General features: G+C 40.1%; 1 protein-coding gene and 1 non-coding gene across 51 annotated transcripts in view; one reads left to right on the forward strand and one right to left on the reverse strand.

Annotated features, from left to right (window-relative positions):
• The window catches only part of EIF4G3 (eukaryotic translation initiation factor 4 gamma 3), a 375,324-nt gene that overhangs the window by 335,247 nt on the left and 18,670 nt on the right, over window positions 1-21,407 (forward strand). For all 50 annotated transcript variants that reach the window (XM_074018065.1, XM_065528583.2, XM_074018064.1 and 47 more), the window contains 5 exons: window positions 1,008-1,228; window positions 3,301-3,416; window positions 9,251-9,423; window positions 18,822-18,947; window positions 20,383-20,464. In XM_074018065.1, coding sequence (XP_073874166.1) covers window positions 1,008-1,228; window positions 3,301-3,416; window positions 9,251-9,423; window positions 18,822-18,947; window positions 20,383-20,464 — 718 coding nt within the window. The remainder of the gene's footprint in view (window positions 1-1,007; window positions 1,229-3,300; window positions 3,417-9,250; window positions 9,424-18,821; window positions 18,948-20,382; window positions 20,465-21,407) is intronic.
• Window positions 8,982-9,043, reverse strand: LOC123571051 (U7 small nuclear RNA). The gene has a single exon (XR_006695225.2). It is a non-coding gene; the product is annotated as a U7 small nuclear RNA (small nuclear RNA).

Raw genomic sequence — 21,407 nt, forward strand, 5'->3', positions numbered from 1 at the left:
AATTTCTCAGATAGTGATACCATGTTCTTATAATATTTGTTTCCCTTTCATTTATGTAACTCATACTTTCATCATTGTCTTCTTTTTCCTGAAAGATTTTTAAAAACTAAAATAAGAAATTGCCAAAATTAAGGCCAGGCATGGTGGCTCACGCCTGTAATCCCAGCAGTTTGGGAGGCCAAGGTGGGCAGATCACCTGAGGTCGGGAGTTCGAGACCAGTCTGACCACCATGGAGAAACCCTGTCTCTACTAAAAATACAGAATTAGCCAGGCATGGTGGTGCATGCCTGTAATCCCAGCTACTCAGGAGGCTGAGGCAAGAGAATCACTTGAACCCGGGAGGCGGAGGTTGTAGTAAGCTGAGATCACTCCATTGCACTCCAGCCTGGGCAACAAGAGTAAAACTCCATCTCAAAAAAGAAAAGAAAAAGAAATTACCAAAATTATCACTGACTTTTTTTTGAGACAGAGTCTCACCATCGCCCAGGCTAGAGTGTGGTGGTGCAATCTTGGCTCACTGCAACTTCCTCCTCACAGTTTCAGGCAATTCTCGTACCTCAGCCTCCCAAGTAGCTGGGATTACAAGCACCCGGCACCAAATCTGGCTAATTTTTGTAATTTTAGTAGAGACACGGTTTCACCATGTTAACCAGGCTGGTCTTGAACTCCTGACCTCAAGTGATCTGCCCTGCTTGGCCTCCCAAAGTGCTGGGATTACAGGTGTGAGCCACCATGCTTGGCCACCACTGACATTTTAAAGTATTAAGTAGTATCGCTTCAGAGAAAAAAGTTAAAACATCTTAATAAATATTCCCTTTAAAGTACTCTTTTACTTGTTTGTTGAATAAGCAGACTTTGAAATATAGTTGGTGCCTCACACATCTAATGTTATCTGTGAAAAATTATTCTGCATACTTTCAGGAAGTCTTAGTGTTATTTTATAATTTGAATATGTAGGGGACATGGGCTTGTCTTTCCTTTGAAAAGTGTTGTTTTGTCTTTTAAGTCGTGGAAGTATGGGCAGGGAGAAGAATGATAAGCCCCTTCCATCTGCAACAGCTCGGCCAAATACTTTCATGAGGGGTGGCAGCAGTAAAGACCTGCTAGACAATCAGTCTCAAGAAGAGCAGCGGAGAGAGATGCTGGAGACCGTGAAGCAGCTCACAGGGGCTGTGGATGTGGAGAGGAACAACACTGAGGCCGAGCGAAATAAAACAAGGGAGTCAGGTGAGAGACTTGGCTTAAACAGATGCAGATTCTGATTTGGGTTTTAAATTTGGAAGGAAAAATAAAAAGGAGACTGCCTGAGTAGATTTTAGAATCAACATATAATAGCAACACATACCAGCATCTGAAGAGTGAAAGGGCACTTCATAGTTTTATAACTGTTCTCATTCCCTAGGTATGCCTTAGCTCGACAGTTTGTAAATTTTCTCCATTCTTTATTAAATGTTATGGTGAGGAGGTCCTCCTGCTGTATTTTAAGCAATCTGAATTTCTTACAAGTCCCTGTAGCATCCCACACTTTACGTTGCTGTTAGATTGTGTATGCTGTGTAGAGCCCCTCAAATGTGTGAAAATTCTCATTATTAAGCCACTGCAAGACAAACCAAAGAGAAGGTATTAGGTTATCTTTAGTCGCCTTCATCTTCCTTGGTAACCTGTTGTTTTTTGTATGCATTTAGCATGTATATACTTAGAGGACTTGCTCAGATAATGCTCTAAAACTTGCTTCATGTATTTAACCTGTGTTTCAGTTTCCTTATCTGTTAAATGGGGATAAGTTGTACCTACCTTTTCAGGATATTATGAAAATTAAATAAGAAGTTAATACATGTAAATACTTAGAACATTACCCGATAAATACAGGGTTTTCTTTTTTTTTTTTTTTTTTTTTTTTTTTTTTTTTTTTGAGACGGAGTCTCGCTGTGTCGCCCGGGCTGGAGTGCAGTGGCCGGATCTCAGCTCACTGCAAGCTCCGCCTCCCGGGTTTACGCCATTCTCCTGCCTCAGCCTCCCGAGTAGCTGGGACTACAGGCGCCCGCCATCTCGCCCGGCTAGTTTTTTGTATTTTTTAGTAGAGACGGGGTTTCACCGTGTTAGCCAGGATGGTCTCGATCTCCTGACCTCGTGATCCACCCGTCTCGGCCTCCCAAAGTGCTGGGATTACAGGCTTGAGCCACCGCGCCCGGCCAGGGTTTTCAAAAAGTATTAAATGTTGTGATAACGAATATAGCAATGGAAAACAGTTTAAATTGAAGATTATTTTCAGCCTCTTTTAAATATTTATCATGAAGTAATTCCAGTTGTTTTTAATATTTATATAGCTTTCTAATTTGTTTCACTATTTAAATTGTTTCTCTTAACTGTAGTCCCTAAATGGATCTCAGAGACAAATTAAAGTGTCTTCTCCCAATTGGTGTAACTTTAGATAATACAGCTTTAGGGACGTGTGACTTTTTTAAATCTGTGGTAGATACTTTTGAAATATAACAAGATAGGATATTAAAATATCTTGTGTGTAGTGAATAATGTAGCACAGCTGCTCTATGTGTTTTTATCATCTGATTCATTTGTACATTTACCAGATGCACAGCAAGTGTGAGGCACTTGATCCCTGTTCTCGGCCTTCAGTCTGCTGAGTCAGAAAGACCTTTTTTAGTAATTCCACAAAAGACACAAACTGAGAAAGGTGCTATGAAGAAAGGAATTTAGTTCTAAGAGAATACTTAGAACTATCTGGTACCAAGGAGCTATGTAGAATTAGGGCAAGGGGAGGTTTCCTTCATCTGAAGGACCCATGGGAATGAAGCAGGTTTGTAGACAGGGATGGGTGTGAAGCAGAGGAAAAGAGCACTCCAGACAGGATTACTATGAGCAAAGCTGTAGTAGGAATAGCCACGATTTGTTCAAGCAGCAGTGTGGCTCAGGCTTAGTAGCAAGCAGGGCCCTGACCTGTGCAGGATTGTGAAGACCTCGTGAACTCTTCATCTTCGAAGCAATGGGGAACGATCATAATACAGAAAGGAACAAAAAAGCTTTAAATAGGAAAGTTTACCATGTTCCTAAATCTTGTTCATTGTTATTGTAGATTATAAAGTTAGTTAGTGCAAATCTATTCTAAAACAAAAGGTTTCTGTATTCTGTTTAAATGTCTTGTATCTATTGTCTTGTAGCTATTAAATGCCTTTACTGTAAAAATAATGTAAAGTACATAATATTGTCAACCATAATCTCACTATTTTAATAGTAATTTTTATTATTTTTACTTTTTTTTTGGGGGGGGGCCTCTCTAATAGCAAAACCAGAAATTTCAGCAGTGTCAGCTCCTGACAAGGCTGCATTATCAGAAGAGGAAATGGAGAGGAAGTCCAAATCTATCATTGATGAATTTCTACACATTAATGATTTTAAGGTAAATGAGATTAAAAAAAAAAAAAAAAAAAACAAAGTCCTTTGACAGTATATAATACTTGGTTCTGGTCTAAATCAGGTGTCATTATGAACTGATAATACTTAGGTTGAGTAATCCAAGTCCTACACAATTCAGTTTGCTTAACGCTGATGCATTTCTGCCAAGTACTCTCTTTTAATTGGATGCTATAATTTACAACATAGAGTGGTGGGCAGAGAGAATGAGTACCCCACTAAAGGAAAACCAAATTGACTTCGATATTAAGGAGCAAAAACAACACATTATCATTATGAAGCATTTCTGGCACCCTGGATATAGCTGTCATGGTCTTTTTTATTTCTTTGAGACAGAGTCTTGCTCTGTTGCCCAGGCTGGAGTGCAGTGGCACAATCTCGGCTCACTGCAACCTCCACCTCCCAAGTTCAAGCAATTCTCCTACCTCACTCTCCCAAGTAGCTGGGACTACAGGTGCCTGTAACCATGCCCAGCTAATTTTTGTATTTTTAGAAGAGGCGGGGTTTCACCATTTTGGCCAGGCTGGTCTTGAACGCCTGACCTCAAATGATCCACCCACCTCGGGCTCTTAAAGTGCTGGGATTACAGGCCTGAGCCACCACACGTCCCATGCTCATGGATAGGAAGAATCACTATCATAAAAATGGCTATACTGCCCAAAGCAATTTATAGATTCGGTGCTATTCCCATTAAACTACCTTTGACATTCTACACAAAACTAGAAAAACCTATTTAAAAATTCATATGGAACCAAAAAAAGGAGCCCAAATAGCCAAGACAGTCGTAAGCAAAAAGAACAAACTGGAGGCATCACACTGCCCTGCTTCAAACCATGTATGTGTGTATGTGTGTGTGTGTGTGTGTGTGTGTGTGTGTGTGTGTGTATATATATATTTTTTTTTTGAGTCAAATTCTTACACTGTTGCCCAGGCTGGAGTGCAGTGGCACGATCTCGGCTCACTACAAGCTCTGTCTCCTGGGTTCACGCCATTCTCCTGCCTCAGCCTCCCAAGTAGCTGGGACTACAGGCACCTGCCACCACGCCTGGCTAATTTTTTGTACTTTTAGTAGAGACGGGGTTTCAGCGTGTTAGTCAGGATGGTCTTGATCTCCTGACCTCGTGATCCGCCCTCCTTGGCCTCCCAAAGTTCTGGAATTACAGGCATGAGCTACTGCACTGAACCTACTTCAAATTATATTACAGGGCTACAGTAACCAAAACAACGTGGTATGGTACAACAACAGACACACAGACCAGTGGAACAGAATAGAGAACCCAGAAATAAGACTACACACCTTCAATTATCTTCAACAAACCTGACAAAAACAAGCAATGGGGAAAGGATTCCCATTTTAATAAATGGTGTTGGGATACCTGGCTGGTCATATGCGGAAAATTGAAATTGGATCCTTTCCTTATACCATATACAAAAATCAACTAGAGATGGATTAAAATGTAAAACTCAAAACTGTGAAGAAGAAAACTTACACAATACCATTCAGGACATAGGCACAGGCAAAGATTTCATGATGAAGATGCCAAAAGCAATTGCAATGAAAACAAAAATTTACAAATGGGATCTAATCAAATGACAGAGCTTCTGCACAGCAAAAGAAACTATCAATCAACAGAATAAACAGACAACTTACAGAATAGGAGAAACTGTTTGCAATGTATACATCAGACAAAGGTGGTTTTTTGTTGTCGTTTTTTCTTTTGCTCTCTTTTTTTTTTTATGGAGACAGAGTTTTGCTCTTGTCACCCACGCTGGAGTGCCGTGGTGCAATCTCAGCTCACTGCAACCTCCACCTCCCGGGTTCAAGCAATTCTCCTACCTCAGCCTCCCGAGTAACTGGGATTACAGGCACCCACCACCACCCCCAGCTAATTTTTTTGTATTTTTAGTAGAGATGGGGTTTCGCCATGTTGACCAGGCTGGTCTCAAACTCCTAACCTCAGGTGATCCGCCTCCCAAAGTACTGGGATTACAGGCATAAGCCACTGCACCTGGCCCCCAACAAAGGTCTTATGTGCAGCATCTATGAGGAGCTTAAACAAATTTACAAGAAATAAAAAAAACACACTAAAAAGTAGACAGAGGACATGAACAGACAGTATTCAGAGGAAGACATACATGTGGCCAACAATCACAAGAAAAAAAAGCTCAACATCACTGATTATTAGAGAAATGCAAATCAAAACCACAATGACATACCATCTGATACCAGTTAGAATGGCTCTTATTAAAAAATCAAAAAATAATAGATGTTGGCAAGGTTGTGGAGAAAAAGGAACACTTTTATACTGTTGTAGTGTAAATTAGTTCAATCATTGTGGAAGACAGTGTGGCTACTTCTGAGAGACCTAGAGACAGAAATAACATTTGACCCAGCAATCCCATTACTGGGTATATACCCAAAGGAATATAAATTGTTCTCTTATAAAGACACATGCACACGTGTGTTCATTGTAGCGCTGTTCACAATAGCAAAAACATGCAATCAACCTAAATGCCCATCAACAATAGACTGGATAAAGAAAATGTGGTACATAGACGCCGTGAAATATTATACAGCCATACAGAGACCAAGATCATGTCCTTTGCAGGGACATGGATTTTGCTGGAGACCATTATCCTTAGCAAACTAATGCAGGAACAGAAAAGCAAATACCTGATGTTCTCACTTGTAAGTGGAAACTAAATGATGAGAACACATGGACACGTAGAGGGGAACAATGCACACTGGGGCCTACTGGAGGACAGAAGGTGGAAGGAGAGAGAGAGGATCAGGAAAAATAACTAGTGGATACTAGGCTTAGTATCTGGGTGATGAAATAATCCCTACAGCAAACCCCCATGACACACATTTACCTATGTAGCAAACCTGTACATCCTGCACATGTACCCCTGAACTTTTTAAAGTTTAAAAAATGTGTATCATGATATAGCTAATTGACCCTTTATGCAAACACAGTGAATGAATTCCCATTAGAAAACATTTAATCACTTCCGTGTAGTGAGGATTGATATTTATTTATTTATTTTATTTATTTATTTATTTTTTGGAGACAGAGTCTTGCCCTGTTGCCCAGGCTGGAGTGCTGTGGGGCGATTGCAGCTCACTGCAAGCTCTGCCTCCCAGTTCCAAGCAATTCTCCTGCCTCAGCCTCCCGAGTGGCTGGGATTACAGGCGCGTGCCACTATACACGGCTAATTTTTGTATTTTTGGTACACACAGGGTTTCGCCTTCTTGACCAGCCTGGTCTCGAACTGCTGACCTCAAATGATCTGCCCACCTTGGCCTCCGAAAGTGCTGAGATTACAGGTGTGAGCCACCACGCCCAGCTTGAGGATTGAATATTTGCATTCATTTACAGGTCCTTTGGAAAAGGCGTAGCAATGATGTTGATTGGCTTAAAGTAAGGTTAAAAAACCCACAAGGGGCCAGGTACGGTGGCTCACCCCTGTAATCCCAGCACTTTCGGAGGCTAAGGCTAGCGGATTACTTGAGCCCAGGAATTTAAGACCAGCCTGGGCAAGATATCCATCTCCACAAAAAAAAATTTTTTAATTAGCTGGGCATGGTGGCACACCTGTGGTCCTAGCTACTGGGGAGGCTGAGGCAAGAGGATTGCCGGAGCCTGGGAACTTGAAGCAGTGGTGAGCTATAATCATGCCACTACACTCTAGCCTGGGTAACTAAGTGAGACCTTATATTGTTTAAAAAAAAAAAAAAAAAGGCCGGGTGCGGTGGCTTACACCTGTAATCCCAGCACTTTGGGATACCGAGGCGGGCGGATCAGGAGGTCAGGAAATCGAGACCATCCTGGCGAACACGGTGAAACCCCGTCTCTACTAAAAATACAAAAAAATTAGCGGGGCGTCGTGGCGGGCGCCTGTAGTCCCAGCTTCTAGGGACGCTAAGGCAGGAGAATGGTGTGAACCCGGGAGGCGGTGGAGCTTGCAGTGAGGGGAGATCGCGCCACTGCACTCCAGCCTGGGCGACAGAGCAAGACTCCGTCTCAAAAAAAAAAAAAAAGTGAAAGACCCACAAGGATGAAGAGACCAGGGAATAGACAGAAGCGACATTCTGGAAGTTGGAATAAGAAGGATGAGTGGTAATGTATTTAACAAACTAAGACTGTGTGTGAGGTACAGATGTGGCCAGAAACAAAAGGGAATTAGTTGGTTAAAAGCATATATAAGAAATCTTTTACAGCCGGGCGCGGTGGCTCACGCCTATAATCCCAGCATTTTGGGAGGCTGAGGCAGGCGATTACCTGAGGTCAGGAGTTTGAAACCTGCCTGACCAACATGGGGAAACATCGTCTCTACTAAAAATACAAAATTAGCCAGGCTTGGTGGTGCGTGCCTGTAATCCCAGCTACTTGGGAGACTGAGGCAGGAGAATCTCTTGAACCTGGGAGGCAGAGGTTTCAGTGAGCCAAGATTGCATCATTGTACTCCAGCCTGGGCAACAAGAGTGAAACTCTGTCTCAAAAGAAAAAAGAAACCATTTTACATGATAATTGTCTTGAATGTTTCAAAAATGGCAATGTCATGAAAAGACAAAAAAGAGAAAGGACCGTTCTAGATTAAAGGAATATGAACAACATCATAACATGTAAAGTTGGATTCTCAGCTGGACTCAGCAACAATAAAAAGCTGTGTTAGACCTTTAGAGACAGTTGTGGAAATTTGAATATGTATTATATATCAAATATTTTTATTGACATCATTAATAGTAAATTTGGACATTCAGAAAGAAAGAAAACAATTGATGAATCTAAATCAAAGTGAAGATATGTAGTTGTATATTGTATGACTTTAATTTTTCTGTAGGCTTGAAATTTTGTTAGATAAAAAGTTAATAAAAAGAGGGAGGTATTAAATAAAGGAGCAAGGAGGAAAAAGCATCAGTGGTGAGACACCTAGATGAGCTTCCTCCCTTCTGCATCAGGTCACCACCCTTCCTACCTACATCCTCCCCCTTGGAAGAGCTACTTTGCTTCAAAGGTTGAACCAACAGATTTTGAATTCAGGGCACCAGACTAATTTCCAGTAGCTGAGAGCAGAGAGGTACACTGCTTTATTGGTGTATCAGCAACTCTGGCTGACCGGCTTTCACCCTTCAGACCAAAGATATTGACTTGGCTGGATTACTCTATAGTAAACACCAGTTAACAAGCACAAATTAAGAAGCATACCACAAAAACTTACTAAAAGAATTTTAATGCTTAACCTAACTATATCACTTCAATTTAATTTTCATATGAAGACTTTTTTCATTGAAGATTGAGCAAATATTAACCTACATAGACACAGTAATCTCTGTTGACACATTAAGGCTTTTGAATCACGACATTAAATATCTATTTCATAATATACTATTTTCAATTTTTTAAATAAATGATCATAAAATAAGTAAATATTATGTAGAAAAATACATTTGACTCTGGCCCTTTGAGTGATGTTTAATAAAATTGTTAAACTAAACATGTTAACTTTGTAAAGATGCATCATTTTTTAAAAAATTTTTATTTATAAAAACGGTTCTCTGGTAAAAACTGGAAAACCTACTAGACAAATTTGAAAAGAGCTATAATGCTCTTTTTTTGTATGACTTTTAATATTGCCCATATCAGCCTGCAATTTACTGAGCTATAGAGTATGTTAAACAAATAGAAACTTAAATATGGAAACTGTCCTGTTCATGGAGCTTTCTCCTGATTCTAAGTAAAAGATTTTAAAGTTATCTTAACATTCTGGTAACACTATCCAGATTTTGGAGTAAGCCTTTCTTTGCTGTTGGAACAGGAAGCCGTGCAGTGTGTGGAAGAGCTGAATGCCCAGGGCCTGCTACATGTTTTTGTGAGAGTGGGAGTGGAGTCCACCCTGGAAAGGAGCCAGATCACCAGGGATCACATGGGCCAACTACTCTATCAGCTGGTACAATCAGAAAAACTCAGCAAACAGGACTTTTTCAAAGGGTCGGTATCCTCTTCAAGAGTGGTATTCAGTTACTAGGCTCTTGGGTATCAGTTAATTTTTAAAGTACTTACCTCTTTAAGTATTTAGTTTTTTCCATAAATGAAAGTTGTATCCACTGTAATGTGTTGATATGATGCAATTAATATATTGATATATGTTGGTTGATGTGATGGCATTTTATAGATTGTGCTAGGGCATAAAGGTTATCTTTTGGTTTTCTGAATATTATTGTTAGATCTCTATCATGATGTAAGTAAGGTAGCAGAGACCCCTTAGGCTCAGGGAAACTCTGAGGCCTTTAGCAGCCCATTTACATGTGATCCCCAAATGTTCTTTGAGGAAAAAACCTTTTCTTTGTGAGAACAATTCTGAAAAATTGTCTTAAATTTAAAAACCTTATTCTTCCAATAAACCATGGTTATTGTGGGTAGGAAGCACTTGTCTGCCCACTCTAGCCTCATGGAGAAGGATATGTAACTCCATGTTCTTAATGATTTAGTCTGTTTCAGTTTGGTTTCATTATGATTCTTGTCAATGGACGGTTTGATGAGGTCTGCCTGTCATTGGTGGTGAATCCTCATTTGATCAGGTTCTGGTATATTTGTGATATACCATCATCACAAGTGCATAGATCAGGTTCCTTTTGGTTCAACCACAAAATTTTACCCAGGCATAGGTTGTATAACCAATGTTTAAAGTGAAAATTGCATTGGTAAAAAATTTTGTTTTAGGAGCCATGTTGTATCAAATATAAACACAGAGTCACACCCGGCACTGACAGATGCCCACTCTCTAAGGGAATAGCAACTAGGATCTCCTAAGGTCTGGACATTGGATATGCATCTGCCATCTCGTCCTCACTTGGACATATGCTTATTGAGTCAAATGGCAGTAAGAATTCTGCACTACTTGTAATTTTCCTTTCTTTTTTTTTGCCAAGCTTATATTCTCATAAATTAAATGCACATATGATTAAATGCCACTGTATATTTTTCTGTATTCATTTCACATATAGCCATCCTTTTAGAATAAGGTAACCATTAAATGTCATTATTGTCCGGGTGCAGTGGCTCACACCTGTAATCCCAGCACTTCGGGAGGCTGCAGTGGGTGGATCACTTGAGATCAGGAGTCTGAAACCAGCCATGGCCAACATGGCCAACATCTACTAAAAATACAAAAATTAGCCCAATGTAGTGGCATGAACCTGCAATCCCAGCTACTTGTGAGGCTGAGGCATAAGAATCGCTTGAACCCGGGAGGCGGAGGTTGCAGTGAGCGAAGATTGCACCACTGCACTCTGCCTGGCTTAGTCTCAAAAAAACAAAAAAGTCATTGTTGAATTTATTCATTTGATTTTGTAGACAATGATAACATTGTCTTCTAGGTCCTTGAAAATTTATACTTGCCCCTAGGATCATTAAAAAGTTTTCTTGCCAAGCGTGGTGACTCACACCTGTAATCCCAGTATTTTGGGAGGCTGAGGCGGGCAGATCACAAGGTCAGGAGTTCAAGACCAGCCTGACCAACATGGTGAAACCCCGTCTCTACTAAAACTATGAAAATTAGGCTGGGCACCGTGGCTCACACCTGTAATCCTAGCACTTTGGTAGGCCGAGGCGGGTGGATCACGAGGTCAGGAGTTCAAGACCAGCCTGACCAACATGGTGAAACCCTGTCTCTACTAAAACTATGAAAATTAGGCTGGGCACCGTGGCTCACACCTGTAATCCTAGCACTTTGGTAGGCCGAGGCGGGTGGATCACGAGGTCAGGAGATCGAAATCATCCTGGCTAACATGGTGAAACCGTGTCTCTACTAAAAATACAAAAAATTAGCCAGGCATGGTGGCACGAATCCCAGCTACCCAGAGACTGAAGCAAGAGAATCGCTTGAACTAGGGAGGCAGAGGTTGCAGTGAGCTGAAATTGTGCCACTGCACTCCATTCTGGGCGACAAAGTGAGACTCCCTCTCAAAAAAAAAAAAGTTTTCTTTCAGGCTGGGCATGGTGACTCACACCTGTAATCCTAGCACTTTGGAAGGCTGAGGCAGAAAGATCGCTTGAGCCCAGGAGTTTGAGACCAGCCTGTGCAACATGGTGAAACTCCATTTATACTAAAAATACAAAAATTAGCTGGGCATGGTGGTGTGCACCTATAGTCCCAGCTACTTGGGAGGCTGAGGCAGAAGGATTGCACCTGGGAGGTCCAGGCTGCAGTGAGCCATGATCACACCACTGCACGCCAGCCTAGGTAACAGAATGAGACCTTGTATGGAAAAAAAAAAAAGTTTTCTTTCAGCAATAAGCTAGATTGCTCTGAATTCAGTGAATGACTAGATTAAGTCCATTTGAACCAGTTAGTAAGAAATTTTGGCAAAAGTTGCTGTGGTTATTGGTTTTTAAGGCCAGGATGGTTTCCCAGTTTTAAAAGAGAAGCTTCCAATTCAGTCCAGTAACTAGCCAGTGCAAATGGTAAGAGCAAATGAAGGTATGTACACCCTCAAAATCAGATTGAATATGGTCCCCCCAGCAGACTTGAAACTATAATTTCCTAGAAATAATACTGTTGGAGTGACAAGGATATCCATTTATAAATAGTTACTTATTACCCAGGTATTATGATATATTCCTCAGAAAATTCCGGAAATGATAATGGTAAATTATTGTTTACTATTTTCTGTCTCTTCAAACTATATTCAGAAGTTGATTCATATCTATAAAGATCCCCGGAAGCATAGTCTACCATTATTGGCTATAATTGAACTTGTGAGATACTAACTTAGTCTCTAGGATATCTCAGACATTTGCATTTCTCCCTTTGTGGGATTCCCTGAAGAAAGAATATCATAACCAGACATGGTGGCTACACTTTTGTTGTTGGTAGTAGAATTGCTGTTGCTGGCAATAACTACCACACTACTACCTTTTATTTAGACATAAAATGAGGTTAACGCTTCTGTGTCTCAGCAATTACTTCATGTTTCACCATACCTGCTTCCTTCTGCAACTAGAGGCAGTGCAGTGTCTCCAGGCCTAACTTTTGATGCTTAAACCTAACCAGTCTTGGACCTTAGACCAAGACATGTAAAAGTTGTACTATTTTATTCTGAATGGAGAGGCCTGACAATTTAGTGCCCACCTTTTTCTAAGAGGGAAATGGTAGGGATTGCTTCATGTCAGTGTCCGCCAGGAGCCATCTTGCAAGTAGATGAGAATTTCACAATCCCTTCTAAAACCTGAGTTATAAATGGTTCATACTGTCTAGGGGGACCATTTATTGGAGCCATGAAGATACCCTGTCTTTTGCTTCTATTTCTTAACCTACAAAGATAGTGTTGTCCTTCCATAGTATTGTGGAAGAGCCTCTGAGATCAGCTGGTTTGGGTGCTGCTACTGCTTAGATGTCAACTTCTGAACAGTTGGGGAAGCAGTTTCTGCCTAGCTTGCCAAGCCAGTGATAACCCTGGGAAGGTTAGAAAGCAGAAAGGCAGCCAGGTGCGGTGGCTCACGCCTGTAATCCCAGCACTTTGGGAGTCCGAAGCAGGCGGATCACGAGGTCAGGAGATTGAGACCATCCTGGCCAACATGGTGAAACCCCATCTCTACTGAAAATACAAAAATTAGCTAGGCATGGTGGTACATGCCTATAATCCCAGCTACTCGGGAGGCTGAGGCAGGAGAATTGTGTGAACCAGGGAGTCGGAGGTTGCAGTGAGCCGAGATTGCACCAGTGCACTCCATCCTGGCAACAGAGTGAGACTCCATCTCCAAAAAAAAAAAAAAAAAAGGCAGAAAGCCTCCAGGTATACTGATCCCTGGTGAGCTAGTTACTAATCTGCCATTTCTCCCTATGGTTCTCTTTAGAGTATGCACTGCTGCAAAGTAGTAAAATAGACAAAAATTTCAAATAGGCTTTATGAATATAGCTTTTAGGGCCTTTGGAATTTTCCTTACAAGATGTTACGTCAACTGTGAGCATAATAGTTGCTGTGTGTAAAACATACCTCCACAAAGATAACATCAAGCCATTCTCCTGAGATTTTCAGGACTTGAATCTAAATACTTTATGACACAAGTTAGGTCGGTAGGTAGATAGGTAGAAGCATTATTGTATAGGTACATGCACTTCAAACTGTGTTGATAGTCTTTTTATATCATGATTTCAGAAAACTTTTTAAAAACTGTCTAATAAATATAGTTGAGTGCAGTTTGCTGTTAGTCACAGAATTGGAATGACTTTGAAAGTGTAATAAACAAATGAAGACCAAGGTTGTAAAAATTAGAGTGGACAATAGACACAAAATATGTACCCTAGAGGAAGATTGATACATTAATATTTCATTTTGGGAGATGTTTGTTAGAGAGGAAATTCTTATCTCTTCCTTGACTACTTTTCTGGAACTTTTATGACTGCTTGCAGCAATTCTACATTGGTAAAAGACCCTACATAGGCTGGACATGGTGACTCGCACCTGTAATCTTCAGCTACCAGGGAGGCTAAGGTGGGAGGATGGCTTGAGGCCAGGAGTTCAAGACGACCAGTCTGGGCAACATAGCAAGACCCCATCTCTAAAAAAAAAGTAACAAAAAAAGTAGCTGTGCATGGTGGCACATGCCAATAATTACAGCTACTTGGGAGGCTGAGGCAGGAAGATTGCTTGAGCCCAGGAGTTCAAGGCTGTAATGAACTATGAGAACATCACTGCACCCCAGCCTGGGCAACAGAGTGAGATCCTATCTTTAAAAACAAAAAAACACTTTGGGAGGCCATAGTGGGCAAGTTGCTTGAGCCTAGGAGTTTCAGACTAGCCTGGGCAACATGGTGAAACCCCATCCCTACCAAAAAATACCAAAACTATCTGGGCATGCTGGTGGGTGCCTATAGCTGCAGCTACTCAAGAAGCTGAGGTGGGAGGATTGCCATACTGACCTTGTAAAATGACTTGGAAAGTATTTAAGTATTTTCTCCACTTCGATTTCTTGGAAGAGTTTGAGAAGAATTTGTTCTTCTTCAAGTGTTTGGTAGAATTCAGCAGTGAAGCCATCTAGTCCTGGGCCTTTTTTTTTTTTTTTTTCCCTTTCTGAGATAGGGTCTTGCTCTGTCACCCGGGTTGGAGTGCAGTGGCTTCATCGTAGCTCACTGCAACCTCAACCTCCTGGGCTCAAGTGATCCTCCCACCTCAGCCTCTCAAGTAGCTGGAACAGTAGGTGCATGCCACTATGCTCAGCTCATTTTTTATTTTTTTTAGAGATGGTGTCTCACTATGTTGCCCAGGCTGGTCTTGCACTCCTAGACTCAAATGATCCTTCCACCTTGGCCTCTCAAAGTGCTGGGATTATAGGTTGAAGGCAGTGCACCTGGCCATAATTCAGTCTTGATTTGTTGTATGTATCTGTGAGTTTATCTGTTTTTTTCTAGATTATCCATATTATTGTTCATAGTAGTTTCTTAACGATCCTTTGTATTTCTGTGGTATCAGTTGTAATATCTCCTCTTTCATTCCTTATTTTGAGTCTTCTCTCTTTTCTCCTAGTCTAGATAAGGGTTTCTTGATTTTCTTCATTATTCCAAAAAAAAAAAAAAACTCCGAGTATCATTGATTTTTTTTTTCTTTCATTTTTTAAGTGTCTATTTCATTTATTTCTGTTTGCATGTTTGTTATTTCCTTCCCTGTGCTAACTTTGGGCTTAGTTTGTTCTTCTATTTCCTTGATGTGTAATGGTATATTGTTTGAGATCTTTTTTCTTTTTTGATATGCATACTCATTTTTCCCTCTTAAGAGTACTTTTGCTGCATTCTATAAGTTTTGGTATGTTGTGTTTCCATTTTCATTTGTCTCAAGGTATTTTTAAAAATTCCTTTGTAATTTTTTCTGTGACCTATTGGTTGTTTAGGAGAATGTTGTTTGACATTCACGTTTGGATATTTTCCAAGATTTCCCCTGTTACTGATTTCAAGTTTTATTGCATTGTGATCCAAAAAGATATTTGATATGATTTCAGTCCTCTTAAATTTGTTAAATCTTGTTTTGTGGTCTAACATATGCTCTATTGGGGAGAATGTTTTATTTGCACTTTAGAAGAATATGTATTCTGCTGCTGTTTAATGGAATGTTCTGTATATTTTTATTTGGTTTAAAGTATAATTCAAGGCCAATGTTTCCTTACTGATTTTCTGTCTAGATGAGTTGTTCATTGTTTAAAGAAGGGTGTTGAGGTCCCCTACTCTTGCTGTACTGTAGTCTATCTTTCCCTTCAGATAATTAATTGCCTTATGTTTTTCGGTACTCCGATGTGAGATGCATATGTATTTATAACTGTGATATCCTCTTAGTAAATTGATTCCTTTATCATTACATAATGACCTTTGTCTCTTACAGTTTTTTACTTAATGTCCTTTTTGTCTTGTGTAAGTATAGCTACCCTTGCCCTCTTTTGGTTTCTGTTTTCATGAAATATCTTTTTTCTTCTCTCCTTTTCAGTCTGTTAATGTCCTTACTAGTAAAATGAGTCTCTTACAGACAGCATATGGTTGGATCTCATTTTTCATTTATTTATTTTTTAAGTTTTGAGAGAGAGTCACACTCTCTCACCAAGGCTGGAGTGTAGTGGCGCAATCAAGGCTCACTGCAACCTCTTCTTTCTGGGCTCAAGCAATCCTCCTGGGTAGCTGAGACCATAGCCATGTATCAAGATGCCTGGCTAATTTTTTTTATTTTTTTATAGAGACAGAGTCTCCCTACATTGCCCAGGATGGTCTCCAACAACTAGGCTCAAGTGATCCTCCTGCCTTGGCCCCTTCAAGTGTTGGGATTATAGGCATGAGCCATTGCACCTGGCCAGATCTTATTTTTTAATCTATTTAGCCACTCCGTCTTTTGATTGGAAAATTTAATCCATTTACATTTGATATAATTATTTATAGATAAGGACTTGCCACTGCCATTTTGTAATTTGTTTTCTGGTTATTTTGACAATACCACTTTCAATTGTGGTAGCATTATTTTGCTTTTTTAAAAGATTTCTTATCGGAACTTTACTGCATTAAAATTTTAAAATATTTTTCTTTTAATCGTGTATCCCTTTCTACATTTAAAATTTTAGACAAAAACCCAGTATATAAAATGAAGTGGAGCTTTTGTAATTGAAATGGGTGGAGGGATATCTGCAGTCTCATCTATGTAGACCCTACCAAAGTTCAGTCCAATGGCTGTGGTTTTTTCCCTGCAGCCAAAGAACAGCCTGACAGTCCAATGACTGTGATGGTCACTACATGCCAAGAGGCAAGGGTATGATGTAGCTCTGTTTCATTTTTTCAGCTTTTAGAAAATACGTGTGGTACAAAGCATTATTATAGGCTATGTAGTAGTGCAAAGACATAAAAACAGTTATTACCTAGGTGCTTCCGCACACTTAGGATTTTTCTTTTAGAATCATGCAACAAGATTTAGGAACTGTAAACCTGAAAAAACAATAAGCTCCTTACAGGCTTGTTCTCTGGAAATCCTATGTTCAGCTAAAAAAGGTTTTTGTTAGCAGTATAGATTTGACCACTGATTGTATTCTGCAGACTGTCCCATGATGAACTGACTGATCAAGGAGTAAAAAACCAAGGCAAGAATATGGGTATATTTTATTTGTAATGAGGTAAAATATATGAGATAAAAATAGCAGCAGATATACTGCTGAAAGACCAGCATGGCTACAGTTGTCTCTTGGGCCCATTGAACAGCTTCATTTATGCTGCTAGCCCATGGAGCAGGAGTTGGCAGGGTCAGGTGGTTAACCTAGAAATCCTGGAGTCCAGCTAGATTATATTCCATCAGGAGTACATTAACTGAACCCAAAGTATGCACATAATGAGAGAACCTGCAATTATTTGACATCTATTTGCCATAGCACAGACACTGTCCTCGGCGTCAAATAATTGCAAGCTGTGAGGTCAGAAAGTTGGAATTAAGGATTCATGAAGCCCGGAGTTAGGTAATATGGCTGAGCTGCAAACTGTTTTGAAATGGCAGCTTCAGAATGGTGACCCTGCCCACGGTAGTAGCTGTTTTTAAGTGAAAAGCTTTACTGACATGTAGGCCTCTGAAAAAAGGGTGGTGTACTTTGGCGAGAACCTGGAACTGCAGTGGAAAAGCACACATTTTACAATTGTAGAGATCTGAAAGGGCATGCATACAATTACCACCTGCTCTTAGCCCTTCAATTCATTCCTCCCTTTCCTTATGACTTGCAGTTATGTGTATGTCTCCTGTAGTTAAATTCATTTGCTTTTGTACTTTTTAATATATTGTATATGGAAATAATTAACAACATCTTGAGTTGTTTGTTTCTACTTCCAAGTGAATAGCTGTGATTTTTAGCCTACGTAAGACTGCTGGTATTTTATATTTGATTTTCCTAAGTTTTACATTTAATTCCCATTTGCTTGACATTGAGAAATAGTTATAATTCATAGGACAAAAGTCTGAAACCATTAGCTTTTCTGTAGAAATAGAACAGTTTGTAACATGTAATAATGATGGTAATGTTAGTAATGTTGTCAGACTCTTTTATATCCATCCAGTTTTTTTACCCATTGTAAGGTTCCTCAAGGACACAGATTTTTGCCTTTTCTTTCTTTCTTTTTTTTTTTTTGAGACGGAGTCTCGCTCTGTCACCCAGGCTGCAGTGCAGTGGCCGGATCTCAGCTCACTGCAAGCTCCGCCTCCCGGGTTCACGCCATTCTCCTGCCTCAGCCTCCCGAGTAGCTGGGACTACAGGCACCCGCCACCTCGCCCGGCTAGTTTTTTGTATTTTTTAGTAGAGACGGGGTTTCACCGTGTTAGCCAGGATGGTCTCGATCTCCTGACCTCGTGATCCACCCGTCTCGGCCTCCCAAAGTGCTGGGATTACAGGCTTGAGCCACCGCGCCCGGCTTTTTGCCTTTTCTTTGTGTCAGATCTTTGTTACAGTAAGTGTTTAGTCAGTGCTTTTGATTGACTCAGAGGACGTGATATTCAACTGTGGTGAATTCTTTATAGTACGGGATTAAATGGATAGTTTTTCCCCTAGAACTTCACAGGACTGTCCTCTTTTTCATCATTTAAGGCTTTCAAATGTCACCTTTATATGGAGGTGTTTTTTGACCTCCTTCTGGTACCATAGTTCATGTTCTTCAGAGTATTAGCTCTATCTGCAAGTATGCTTTTGTCTGTTCTAGTCTTTTTCCCCACGCTGACATAATCTCTTTGAGAATGGTAATGTGTTAACCAGTTACTTTGTGGCTAGACTGTACCTAACATAGCAGGTGATTAATATGTATTTGTTGATTGATTTTTTTATCTTTTTATTTAATCTTAACTTTTGAATTACATTTGCATGTTATTTTTACCCCCATTCCTTTTCAGTTTTTCAGAAACTTTGGAATTGGCAGATGACATGGCCATTGATATTCCCCATATTTGGTTGTACCTTGCTGAACTGGTGACCCCCATGTTAAAAGAAGGCGGAATCTCCATGAGAGAACTTACCACGTAAGTTATACTTGTTTCTCTTGATAGATGTCAGGTAGAACTGACACATAACTCACCTGCTAGCTCTCTAGCATAGTACTATCCCATGGTTGCTTTTGGAGACTCCTGAATGCAGCCTGTGACTCTTAAAGACTTCTGATTTCAGTGTAAAAATGTTACATTATGCTAGGTCTACACCTGAGATATGTTGGGGATATGATAGCCCTGTGGTCTGTTGAGGGTAGTTGTGATAATAGATTGGCTCCAGAATCGTGTAACTGGAAGATGACTGCTTCTAGAAGCTTAATGTTAATCTGGCTTTTGTGTCTATCATTGCACTAGTGCTGTAAGTAGTTATATTTTCCCACTGTAGCTTGTCAGACTGCGGTACCCCATAGTACATGCTCATGATTATAATAAAAGAAACAGATCTCAAGTATTCCTAAGTTTGGATATGAGTGGGGAATGGATGCTACATTATATAGACCAGTGGTTCCCAAACTCTGTTCTTTGAAACACTAGCGTTTCCGCAAAAGTTGTTTATATAGTCAAACTTTGCACACTGCCATGTCCCTTTTCTTTGAGATTAACAAAACATATTTAGCATATTAAAGTTTATGAGAGTCCTATAATAAAGCAATAAATAAAAAGTAGTTAGCTTTGTTTAATTCAGCATTGCATCACTTAAAGTATAGATATCCTATGGAACACAGTTTGAGAAATACTGATTTAGACTATTAAAAAATTGGCCCCTTCTCTGTTTCATCCATAATTTCATCTATAAAGAAAAGCTTCCTTTCTTAAAAATACTTTATATACGGCCAGGCACGGTGGCTCACGCCTGTAATCCCAGCACTTTGGGAGGCCAAGGCAGGCGGATCACAAGGTCAGGAGATCAAAACAATCCTGGCCAACGTGGTGAAACCCCATCTCTACTAAAATGCAAAAATTAGCTGGGTGTGGTGTTGCGTGCTTTTAATCCCAGCTACTCAGGAGGCTGAGGCAGGAGAATCGCTTGAACCAGGGAATTGGAGATTGCGGTGAGCCGCGATTGCGCCAGTGCACTCCAACCTGGCGACAGAGCAAGACTCTGCCTCAAAAAAAAAAAAAAAAAAAAAAAAAAAACTTTATGAAAGCATCACAACTCCCTGTTACCTAAGATGCTTCTTGTTTTAGCTTGAAGCAGACCTTATATAAACAAACAGATTACCGAGTCTGAGCTTTGTGTTGCTTCTATCACTGAAGTGGTTAAAGAAAAAGGTAAAAACCAAGAACTCGCATGTTCCTTTTCAGGAACTTCTCCTGAAAATGACTTAGAGCATGTCCTGGAGCTTTGGCTTGCCCAGTATTGTTTAGGTTGCACAGTGTCTGGCTTTTTGTCACACATTGTTTGCCTCTTGTTCTAGAAGAAAGGATTTCTTCAGAGGTACTTATTCACTGCTCCTGTCTTTTACAGAGAATTTAGCAAACCTTTACTTCCTGTTGGAAGAGCTGGGGTCTTGCTTTCTGAAATATTGCACCTACTATGCAAACAAATGGTGAGTGTTAAACTGAGTGTCAGCCTCAACAGCATTATTAGGAAGGGCAGTGCAGTGATCTTGATCTTGGGTTATCTGTGAATAGCTTAGGTCTCAGGGTGCAAGAAATTCTATTTCCTTTTATTCTTTGAAAAAAGAGTGAGGTCTCTGCTTCAACCCAGTTTCTTTCTGAGGTGCATTTGTCCTTCTGTTTACTAATATCGTGGGGAAGACTTATCAAATCTCGACTAGATTTGGTATAATTCTAAAGAATCTCAAGACGTGTTATTTGTGGTTGGTGATTTTTTCTTCCCTTGAAACAAAATGGGTATATCATTTATATGTTTTAATAGATTTCAACGAAAAGCTCCATAGAGCTGGAGGCTGTCAGTCTATAAAGTCTGTGGCAGGCTGTCAGTCTATAAAGTGGGAACAGATAAATCTAAACCAATAATTTCAAAAGAGTGTGAAAGTGCTCTGTTAAAGTCTAAGAGGTTTGGGGAAGTGTCGTGGCATCACAAAGGGAATTAAATGTCTAGGATGAGAGGGACGAGAGATGTCAAAACAAAATAGAACTCAGAAATGAAGATTCTGGAGTGATTTCTGACTTACACCTGACCCAAAGATATTGGATGATAGATTTTAACGTTTAAAGCCAGTGTTTCATTCCTCCCTCTGATACAGAAGTCCTTCTGTATCCCATTTGTGTGGTAGTTATTCATAAAGAGATGCACTAAATATCCTGGTCTCTAGTTCTGTTGATTATTTGTTAATACTACTCTTTGCTTAATGGCACTAAAATTTTTACTGAACCCTAGTTTTTATGTCCAAAATTTCTTCCTCTCTGACCTACTTGACTTTAGTCCTTATTTAAAACTCACATTCTGGCCAGGCATGGTGGTTCATGCCTGTTATCCCTGCACTTTGGGAGGCCGAGGTGGGCAGATCACGAGGTTAAGAGATC

Source organism: Macaca fascicularis, chromosome 1 (genome assembly GCF_037993035.2).
Source record: "Macaca fascicularis isolate 582-1 chromosome 1, T2T-MFA8v1.1".
In the NCBI taxonomy this organism is placed as follows: domain Eukaryota; kingdom Metazoa; phylum Chordata; class Mammalia; order Primates; family Cercopithecidae; genus Macaca; species Macaca fascicularis.